This window comes from Mirounga angustirostris, unplaced genomic scaffold (assembly GCF_029215605.1).
Source record: "Mirounga angustirostris isolate CCGP_5_RB_7025 unplaced genomic scaffold, mMirAng1.0.hap1 SCAF_14, whole genome shotgun sequence".
NCBI classification, from domain to species: Eukaryota; Metazoa; Chordata; class Mammalia; order Carnivora; family Phocidae; genus Mirounga; species Mirounga angustirostris.
The window spans coordinates 66891440-66902012 of NW_026991722.1; the positions used below are offsets into that span (position 1 = coordinate 66891440).

The window sequence follows — 10573 nt, forward strand, 5'->3', positions numbered from 1 at the left end:
GCAGTCGTTACGCCGCGCGCACCCCCGGCCTCTCGAAAAGCCAACGGAGCCCGGGCGAGACCCGCCGCAGAGCCCTCTGGGAGATGTAGTTCTGGGGCGAGCGGCACTCCGGGAAATGTAGTTGTGCGCGCCCACTTCCGCGCTCGCCGGGAGCGTCTCGGCGCCGGGGCCCCAGCGGGAGCGGGCGGGGGCGGGGCGGGGGCGGCCTCGCTGTCTCCGCGGGCCCGCGGTGACCCCGGCGCGCCTGCCGCGGTGGGGGCAGCGTGCGGGCCCAGTGCGGCCTGGGGCGGTCCGTCGCGATCGGAAATGCGAGGTCGTGGGGGCGGCCGAGGGGCGGCGGAGGACTCCGGGGACCGGGGGCTGGGCCTCCCGGGAGGGGCCGCTGGACGCAGCGCGCAGCGCGTCTTGCTGTTTGGCGCGTGGCCGCCGGAGCCGGCCAGTGCGGGGGCTGCCGAGGGGCCTGCGGGCTCGGTGGCTGGGGTCACGTGAGGATCCGGGGCCTGTCGGGCTGACGGCTGCGGAAGAGCCGGGACGGCCGAGTGGGTCCGCCGTGAGCGCAGCCGCGGTGAGGGGTCGTGCGCCTGTTAGGGCGGCGTCCGGGGGTCTGCATCGGGGGCCTGAAGGCGCCAGGAGTGGGGACGTCAGAGGTCTGGACTTGGGGTGCCTGCAGTGGTCGGGCAGCCGTGAAGGGCAGAAATTGGGTGCCCGGTGGGGCTGCTGAAGGGCAGGTGGATTCGCCGCCTGGAGGGACCACGGCGTTGAGTGTCTGCGGGGTGACCGACCTGCGGTTTGCTGGGCCTGCGAGAGCTCTGCGAGTGGGGGACGTTCCTGGGGGAGGATTTTTCTCATCAACTTGTTAGCGAGCCTTGGGGATGAGTGGCTCGGAGGCCAGTGGGGGTCTGGGAGGTGCTGTGTGTTGTCACGAACCGTAGGCTCGTGGGGAAGTGAGTGTAGGACGACCGTTTAATCAGTGACTGGGGAATCAGAGATCAGGGCTAGGGGGCCTGGTGGGCGAGGAACTGGGGACTACTGGGGGTGATAGAGTGACTGGGGAGGCCCGAGCGTCGATCGTTGCAGAGTCCTTGGGCGCCTGGCCGGCTCAGTCGGTAGAGCTGGGACTCTTGATCTTAGAGTCCTGAGTTCGAGCCCCACGTTTGGCGTAGAGCTTGCTTTTTAAAAAGAGAGAATAGTGACTGGGGAGCTACGGGGTGAATGATTTGGTAGCTTGGGGTGGAGGCCAGAGATTGGTTGACATTTGGCTGAAACTGGGGGTCCGTGGGGCTGACTGGGGACAGAGTAGGTTTAGACAACTGGGGAGGCAGTTTGTGGGGAGAATCCGACTAGTCATCAGGAAGCCTGTGGGTTAATAAGTGTGAGCGTGAGTGAGGGAGTTCTTGGTGTGACAGGGTTGTGGGAGTTAGTGATGGGCCAGCTGTGTCTGAGTGATGGGACTCACAGCTTGCTGGGAGTGTGATTGGTGGGGTAGGTTGTGAAGGGCTGTGGGATTGAGGGGAGGTCTTTGAGGCTAATGACTGCGTGGCCTTGGGGGTCAGTGACTGAAGACTAGGGATGCCAGGATATTGGGTATTGGTTGAGAGCTGAATGGGTGACCTATATGATATAATCACAGGTCTGTGGTTGTATTTGTGGGTTTACCATATAGCATAAACTGTACAGCTTAAAAATTTAAGAAGACTTTAGATCACATTTTTATAATATCAGCATGGTTTCTCCCACCCTATGAGAGACGTACCTTTGAAGTAGTGGGATTATTGATAATAATTGTTATTGATATGTATTTTCTATAATCACGTCATGTGGTAAGAAGAGCACTAACTAGCGTTTGCTAAATGTTTATGTGCCTGTCATAGTTCTACGGTATTTACATGTATTAACTAATTTAGAACTCTCAAAAACATTATGAGCTTAAAATGAACTACTTACTGTATTTTGAGGAGAAGCTCTGCTGAATTATTCATTTCATCAACTGCTGGATTCATTTTCCTCTTTTATTTATGCTTTTATTTAAAAATGAAATTGTTGTTCTTATTGTCTGTTGGCTGTATATTTTGCACACACACACGGTCTCTCTTTCCCTTCCCCACTTTGAGAGAGAATGAGTGCTTGATGAAATGCTGCTATTAATGCTGTGGGGTTCCTTCTGCATACCCCATTATTTTGAGTCCTTGTTAGGTCTGTTTAGAGTCTATAGAAAACCCACTGAGCTTTTTTTTTTTTTTTAAAGAAAAATTTTTTTAATTTATTCATCTGAGATAGATACAGAGTGAGAGAGAGAGCATGAGCAGGGGGAGAGGGAGAGGGAGAAGCAGACTCCCCGCTGAGCAGGGAGCCCGGTGTGGGGCTCAATTCCAGGACCTGGAGATCATGACCTGAGCCCAAGGCAGATGCTTAACCATCTGAGCCACCCAGGCGCCCCCCACTGAGCTTTAAATGCAGGTGAGTTTCCAGCAAGAAAGGGATATTTGCATCAACTAAAGAGAATTTGTTAACTGATTCAGCAGATTCCAGTTTCCATGAATTAATTGGCTTATTTGAGATAAAGAAGAAGTCTCAGGACCAAGGATCCTTGGTGAAGAGAATCTTGACCAGAGACCTTTGATTTGAGCATTAAGATAGACTCCAGAAGATACGCAGAGTCCACCAGCACAGAGCAGAGCCTACAGTTACTGGGCATTTCCCAAGAATAGCAGAAAATGACCAAGTCCCAGGTGAGTAATTCTTTTATTTCCTCAATTGTAGTTCCATACAATTCACCCCTTTAAAGTGAACAATTTACTGTTTTTTGGTTTGTTTTTTTTTTTTAAAGATTTTATTTTATTTATTTGACAGAGAGAGAGAGAGACAGCTAGAGAGGGAACACAAGCAGGGGGAGTGGGAGAGGGAGAAGCAGGCTCCTGGCCGAGCAAAGAGCCCGATGCGGGGCTCGATCCCAGGACCCTGGGATAATGACCTGAGCCGAAGGCAGATGCTCAACGACTGAGCCACCCAGGCGCCCCAGGTTTTTTTTTTTTTAGTAAGTTTAGAGGCTTCTGCAACTGTCTAATTATTCAGCCACAATCTAAATTTAGAATATTTTCATCCTCCAGAGAGCACCTGGGTGGCTCAGTCGGTTAAGCGTCTGCCTTTGGCTCGGGTCATGATCCCGGGGGTCCTGGGATCGAGCCCCGCATTGGGCTCCCTGCTCAGTGGGGAGCCTGCTTCTCCTTCTCTGCTCCCCCTGCTTGTGTTCCCTCTCTTGCTGTCAAATAACTAAATAAAATCTTAAAAAATAAAAATAAAAAGAATATTTTCATCCTCCCAAAAGGAAACCCCGTCTCCTTAGCAGGTATTCCCCGTTTCTCCCCGCCCCAGCTCCAGGCCACCACAATATGCTTGCTGTTTCTCTGCATTTGCCCACTCTACCCATTTCGTATCAACAGGATCACACACTACAGGGTCTCTTGTCACTGGCTTCTTTCATGCAGCCTACTTTCAAGATGTGGCATGATGTAATACTTTATTGTCTTTTGTTGTGGAATAATATTCTGTCATGTGACTGTAGCACATTTTGTTCATCAGTTCCTCATTTGCTAGACATTTCCACATTTTGGCTATTATGGATGATGCTACTACGAACATTTGTGTTTATGTTCTCTATTCTCTTGGTACATACCTAGGAATGGAATTGCTGGTTCCTGTGGTAACTATATTTAACATTTTGAAGAACTGATAAACTTTTTTTTTTTTTTTAAAGATTTATTTATTTGACAGTGAGAGACACAGCGAGAGAGGAAACACAAGCAGGGGGAGTGGGAGAGGGAGAAGCAGGCTTCCCGCTGAGCAGGGAGCCCGATGCGGGGCTCGATCCCAGGACCCTGGGATCACGACCTGAGCCGAAGGCAGACGCTTAACGACTGAGCCACCCGGGCGCCCCCTGATAAACTTTTTTTTAAGTTTTTTTTTTTTTAAGATTTACTTATTTATTTTAGAGAGAGAGAGAGAGTGTGCAAGCGAGCAGAGGCAGAGGGAGGGAGAGAATCTGAAGCAGATTCTCCGTTAAGGACAGAGCCTGACATGGGGCTCGATCCCACAACTGTGAGATCATAACCTGAGCTGAAATCAAAAGTTGGGTGCTTACCGACTGAGCCACCCAGACGCTCCTCTGATAAACTTGTTTTAAAGTGGCTGCTTCATTTTACTGTCCCACCAGCCATATGTAAGGGCCTCGACTTCTCCACTCCTCACCAACACTGTTATCGTCTGATTGTGGCCGTTCCAGGGGGTGTGAAATCACCCTTGTGATTTTCATTTGCATATCCCTCTGTACCCACATTGATGTGTCTGGGTATAAAATTTTTATTCACATTCTTTATTGTTTTCAGTTGGAAGGCTCTTGTGTGCCTCCAACTTTGGGGAACTTTCTTGTTTTATTTCACTGATTATTTCCTCCCCTTTATTATCCATTCTCTCTAGCTCTGGAATACTTGATGGGTTTTTGGATCTATCCTCTGAGTTTAAAAACTTTTCTTTAATATGTTTGACTTCTTTTCTTTTCATCTTTATTCTTGCGGAGTTCCATCAGTGTGGTAATTCACACTGCAAACGTCTTCTTTCAGGAGATACATTCTGCTGTCTGGCAAGTATATCGAGCTTTTTTTCCATTCAGGTTTTTTTTTTTTTTTTAAAGATTTATTTATTTATTTGACAGAAACACAGCGAGAGAGGGAACACAAGCAGGGTGAGTGGGGGAGGGAGAAGCAGGCTCCCCACTGAGCAGGGAGCCCGATGCGGGGCTCGATCCCAGGACCCTGGGATCATGACCCGAGCCGAAGGCAGACGCTTAACGACTGAGCCACCCAGGCACCCCTCCATTAAAGTTTTAATAACAGCTCATTTAATGATTCCATCTAATGTTTCAATGTGATGGTTGAAGATAAGGGGCTGAGACTCAAGTGTTGTTTACATTAAGATATCTGTTTCAAAATCAAAAATACAATTTTTCTAAGGATGATAACCTTATATAGAATGTAAAATCCAGATCTTGTGTTTGGCTTGAAATCATTCTTTTGGGGGCACCTGGGTGGCTCAGTCAGTGAAGCATCCACCTTCAGCTCAGGTCATGATCTCAGGGTCCTGGGTTTGAGCCCCACGTTGGGCTCCCTGCTCAGCGGGGAATCTGCTTCTCCCTGTGCACCCCCATGCTCTCTCCTTCTCTTTCTTTCTCTCTCTCAAATAAATAAATAAAATCTTAAAAAAAAAAAAAAGAATGTCAAATAAATGTATCCCTTGGGGATGACTTCACTTACAGATAGTAGCTCTAATGATAAGGCCTTGAAGTTTCTCCTGCAGGACACCTGGAGTAGACAGTCCTGGGCTAGCACAGCTCTTGAGGGGTGCCGTGAAGGGCTCCGGGTCTTTCCAGGGGTCTGTTCTGCCATACTTCACAAGTTGGTTTTCTGCCCCACACATGTTGCCTCATGGCTCAAGGTGGCTACTGCAGCTTCGAGTACACGTCTGCTTTAAAAGCAGGGAGGGGGACACCTGGGTGGCCCAGCTGGTTGACTGTCCAGCTTTTAGTTTCGCTCAGGTCACGATCTCAGGGTCATGGATCAGGCCCCACATCAGGATTCGCACTCAGTCAGAATCTGCTTAACAGTCTCTCTCGCTCTCCCTCTGCTCCTCCCCCTGCTCGCTCTCTCAAAAATAAATAAATAAATCTTTTTAAAAATAATAAAAAATAGGGGCGCCTGGGTGGCTCAGTTGTTGAGCGTCTGCCTTCGGCTCGGGTCATGATCCCAGGGTCCTGGGATCGAGCCCCGCATCGGGCTCCCTGATCCCCGGGAAGCCTGCTTCTCCCTCCCCCATTCCCCCTGCTTGTGTTCCTTCTCTCGCTGTGTCTCTCTCTGTCAAATAAATAAGTAAAATCTTTAGGGCGCCTGGGTGGCTCAGTCGTTAAGCGTCTGCCTTCGGCTCAGGTCGTGATCCCAGGGTCCTGGGATCGAGCCCCACATCGGGTTCCCTGCTCAGCAGGAAGCCTGCTTCTCCCTACCCCACTCCCCCTGCTTGTGTTCCTTCTCTCGCTGTGTCTCTCTCTGTCAAATAAATAGATAAATCTTTAAAAAATAATAATAAAAGGGAGAACAGTAGAGAGAGCAGAGGGTACTCTCAGTATCTCTCTCTTTTATCAAAGAAGCAGCAGCTTCCCCCAGATGGCCCTTGCACACTTCCTAGATCCCGCTGCCAGCCCACAATCACAGGACTAACTCTAGATGTAAGAGAGACAGAAGGACAAAGGGAACGGTTGTGATTTGTTACTGGGAACGGGGCGGTATTTGCACCCCTCGTACAACTGAGGTTAGCAGACAGAAGGAGAAGAGCTATTCTGAAGACTGCTGGTGGCTCGTACCCCGGGGCCCTTACATCTTTCTTTCATTATCCAAAACCCGTTGGTTCAGAGTTACCAGGAGTGTGCTCTTTCAGGGATCATTGTCGTTTGAGGATGTGGCTGTGGACTTCACGCGGGAGGAATGGCAGCTGCTGGACTCTGCTCAGAAGACTCTGTACAGAAATGTGATGTTGGAGAACTTGAGCAGCCTTGTGTCACTAGGTAAGGACACATCCTGTGTGGACTCGGCCCAGTCAGCTGTCTTGTCCTATTCGTTTACTGAAAAATGGGACCTGTGAAGTGTGTAATGACTTAGGGCTTTAGTTTAAGAATTCAAAAATTCTTAGCCCTTCTTTGTCTTCAGAGTGTTTGTCCATGTGCATCCCAAATGAAAGGCCTCATTCACAGCCTCTGAAGCTAAGCATTTGTTTATTCTTTAGAAGCCTAAAGCCCAAGAAATTGGGCTCAAGTCCTGTGTGATTTTCCATACACAGGGTTTCAACTTATCAGACCAGATGTGATCTTCAGACTGGAGCAGGAGAAGCCATGGGTAATCAGTGAAGACATCCCCAGTGAGAGCTTTTCAGGTGAGTCACCTGGGAGTCAGGGGGATTGGAATGCCCTTTGCAGCGAACAGTGAAGACCGTGAAGGGTGGGCACCTTCACAATGTTGTTGAGAGAATTCTCAAAGTCACTAAACCTTTGGAAGTGACTCAGAACCATTGAGATGGGGACACCTGGGTGGCTCAGTCATTAAGCGTCTGCCTTCAGCTCAGGTCCTGATCCCGGGGTCCTGGGATTGAGCCCCGCATCAGGCTCCCTGCTCAGCGGGAAGCCTGCTTCTCCCTCTCCCACTCCCCCTGCTTGTGTTGCCTCTCTTGCTGTCTCTCTCTCTCTGTCAAATAAATAAAAAATAAATCTTTAAAAAAAAAAGAACCATTGAGATAAGCTTCTCAGATACACAGATATCTATCACTTATCCATGTGAGGATAATCTGTCCTTCTTTGATTTTAGAGTGAACTATGCTTCTCTGGTCTGTACCAAGGAGCTCAACCCCTCTTTCTCATGTCAGACCTTGTACATTCATTTTCCTCTCCACATCACAAACCTTATCCTGCTGATAGGTCCCTTTTCTTTTCTCTTGGACACAGGAGTCATTGTCATTTTTTTCCCTCTCACTGTTCTAATTCCCACATATTTTCTTTCCCTTTTGACTGGTAAATGCCTCAGATTACTATTGTATACCCACAGTCATTTCCTCTATTCGCTCCTTGATTTCTTTTATGATAGTTTACTCTTTCTGTTCCCATAACCAAAGGAATAACTTTGGTGTCGTCATTCCCTGCCTTCTAGTGCAATTTTTTATTGCCTTGTCTTAGAGTTGAGTGTGTGTACAAATGAAACCCTTTGCCTGGGACAGATTATTATATCATTGCTTCTAACAACCTATTTAGTCAATGTGTTTTTTTTTCTTCTCATCTATTATTGGTTTTCTACCTCAGTATTCATGAACGCACTTTATTTAATTTTAATTCCCAAACATGTACCGATGTGCGTGATTATTTATACAGTTCTAGTTCATCTGGTTCACAGTTACTGAAGAATTCACAAAATGTGTTTTATTGTTCTCTTTTCTAGAATACCGGAAAGTTGATGATTACAAAGCATGGCACCAAGAAATTCAAGACAGGATTAAAAAATTGGAACAAGTCCGTGAAATGAATGCAAGTGGAAAAATATTTCAGTCTGGCATGAACCTGGCACCTTTAAAGCAAAAGCCCAGTAAGCGTGTCTCAAATGGAAAACATTTGAAATGCTCGTTAGATTTATTTACTCAGACTGGAAACTGTGGAAGAAAGCAAGCTGGTAAGGTCAATGGATATGAGAAATCCTGTCTCCGTACTGAACATGAAAAAACTCATGTTGGATTAAAATACTATGAATGTAATGAATGTGGAAAAGTCATCAGCAAGAAGTCACGACTCATTGTCCATCAGAGAACACACACAGGAGAGAAACCATTCAAATGCAGTGGATGTGGCAAAGCCTTTTCCCAGAAGTCACACCTTGTTACACATCAGACAGTTCACACGGGAGAAAAACTTTATGGATGTGAGTGTGGGAAGGCCTTCTCTAGAAAGTCACACCTCATCACACATCAGAGAACTCACACGGGAGAGAAACCGTATGAATGCAGCGACTGTGGGAAAGTGTTCTCTCAGACATCACAGCTCATCATTCATCAGCGAAGTCACACGGGAGAGAAACCCTATGCGTGTGGTGAATGTGGGAAAGCCTTCAGCGGGAAATCACAACTTATTACTCATAAGAGAACCCATATAGATGAAAAGCCCAACAAATGCAGCGAATGTGGCAAAGCCTTCAGAGAGAAGTCAAGTCTCAATAAGCATCAGAGAATTCATTCAGGAGAGAAACCCTATGGATGCAGTGAGTGTGGGAAAGCCTTCAGTGGGAAGTCACTGCTCATTAGACATCAGAAAACTCATTCAGGAGAAAAGCCCTATGGATGCAATGAGTGTACAAAAGCCTTTATTTGGAAGTCACAGCTCATCATACACCAGCGGACTCACACAGGAGAGAAGCCCTATGGGTGTGGCGAATGCGGGAAAGCCTTCTCCCAGAAGTCACACCTCATCATACATCAGAGAACTCATAGAACAGAAACCCTAGAAACAGAGTGAATGTGAGAAACTTTGAAGAAAATAATCGCACTTCTCTCTACATCCTAAAACGCATTTATAGAAATTCTCTGAAGGCCGTGAGTATAGGAAAGTCATTGGCAGGAAGTTCTACTTCCTTAAACATCAGAATGCCAAACGGGAGAGTGGGCCTATGTGTGCAGTGAACGCAGCAAAGACTGTAGAGAAAAGCACTCAGCAAATCGTCTGGTCTCGTTGTAAATCAAATTATTCATATTGAGGACAAAAATAATGATTTAAAAGAATATAGAAAAACTTTGTCAATAGAAACGTTAAAAATCAATTTCCAACTCTGGTATTCCATCTTTCAAAGAAAAGATTATTCAGTTTTAAATGATAAGCATATGAAACCTTAAAGATATATACGTATCTGTATGTATATATATGTTAGTAATGATGACAGCCAAGTAAAAAGTCTGTCGCTTCAGAGGAATATAGGGCTTATATTCCTGAATATGCCTACATGTTATAAATTTATATATTTTCATAGCACATGTGAAATTAATCTGTGAACATGGTGTATGTCATGTTTATGACCCAGCGTCTGTCAAGAGTGCTACACGATGGGTACGTTTGTTTGTACCATAACGGTAGAAGATAAGCTGGACCAAATGATGTAATTTATTATTTAACAAACACGCTAAGATATATTGCCAGATATTTTTGGCACATGTAAATGAGTTTGAGAGCTCTTACCTGCTCTGTCTTCAGTAATAGAAGCTGGACTTTTTCAATAAAGTCTTCTGCCTCCTCTGCGTCACCAGTTTATATACAGAACTGTTGTTCATACTAGACATGCAAAGGCAAGAATACACATTAACATATAACTGAGTGAGCAACAGAAAAGCCCTGAATTGCATCGCTCATCATCTAAATATATGAGAAATGGGGTTCGTAAAAATAAAAGACCCACAAAGCATATCCTCCTATTATGTTTTCAGTGGGATTTCTGTATAGATTAGTTGTACATAGGTTGAATATAATAGAGCCAAGAAACTATATTTTAGGTTAATATGTTAAGACATCATGTAATACTGTTCTCTGTGTCAATCTTTTAATGTTTTCCTAAAGTACTTTGCAAATAATTAGGAGAAACTCTATTTAAAAAAACAAAACATAGTTCTGTAAGGTTACATGCAGGGCGCCTGGGTGGCTCAGTCGTTAAGCGTCTGCCTTCGGCTCAGGTCATGGTCCCAGGGTCCTGGGATCGAGCCCCGCATCGAGCCCCGCATCGAGCCCCGCATCGAGCCCCGCATCGAGCCCCGCATCGGGCTCCGTGCTCAGCAGGAAGCCTGCTTCTCCCTCTCCCACTCCCCCTGCTTGTGTTCCCTCTCTCGCTGTGTCTCTCTCTGTCAAATAAATAAATAAAATCTTTAAAAAAAAATAATAAAAAATAAAAAAATAAAAAATCTGGTTTACAGAAAACACTTTTTACCCCTTATAACCGCTCAGCTAGCGCCTCCTGGG

At 46.4% G+C, this 10573-nt stretch overlaps 2 protein-coding genes across 2 annotated transcripts in view; both read left to right on the forward strand.

The window, feature by feature from the left end:
• The window catches only part of LOC123853188 (zinc finger protein 605), a 26957-nt gene extending 24303 nt beyond the window's left edge, over positions 1 to 2654 (forward strand). Inside the window, exon 5 of the mRNA XM_064578114.1 lies at positions 2520 to 2654. Coding sequence (XP_064434184.1) covers positions 2520 to 2620 — 101 coding nt within the window. The 3' untranslated portion in view covers positions 2621 to 2654. The remainder of the gene's footprint in view (positions 1 to 2519) is intronic.
• LOC123853189 (zinc finger protein 300-like) lies at positions 2591 to 10130 on the forward strand. Its single transcript, XM_054510594.2, has 4 exons — positions 2591 to 2729; positions 6481 to 6607; positions 6880 to 6972; positions 8025 to 10130. Exons 1-4 carry the CDS (start codon positions 2715 to 2717, stop codon positions 9086 to 9088), a joined length of 1299 nt encoding a protein of 432 aa, XP_054366569.1. The 5' UTR covers positions 2591 to 2714; the 3' UTR covers positions 9089 to 10130.
• Positions 10131 to 10573: the final 443 nt, after the last annotated feature.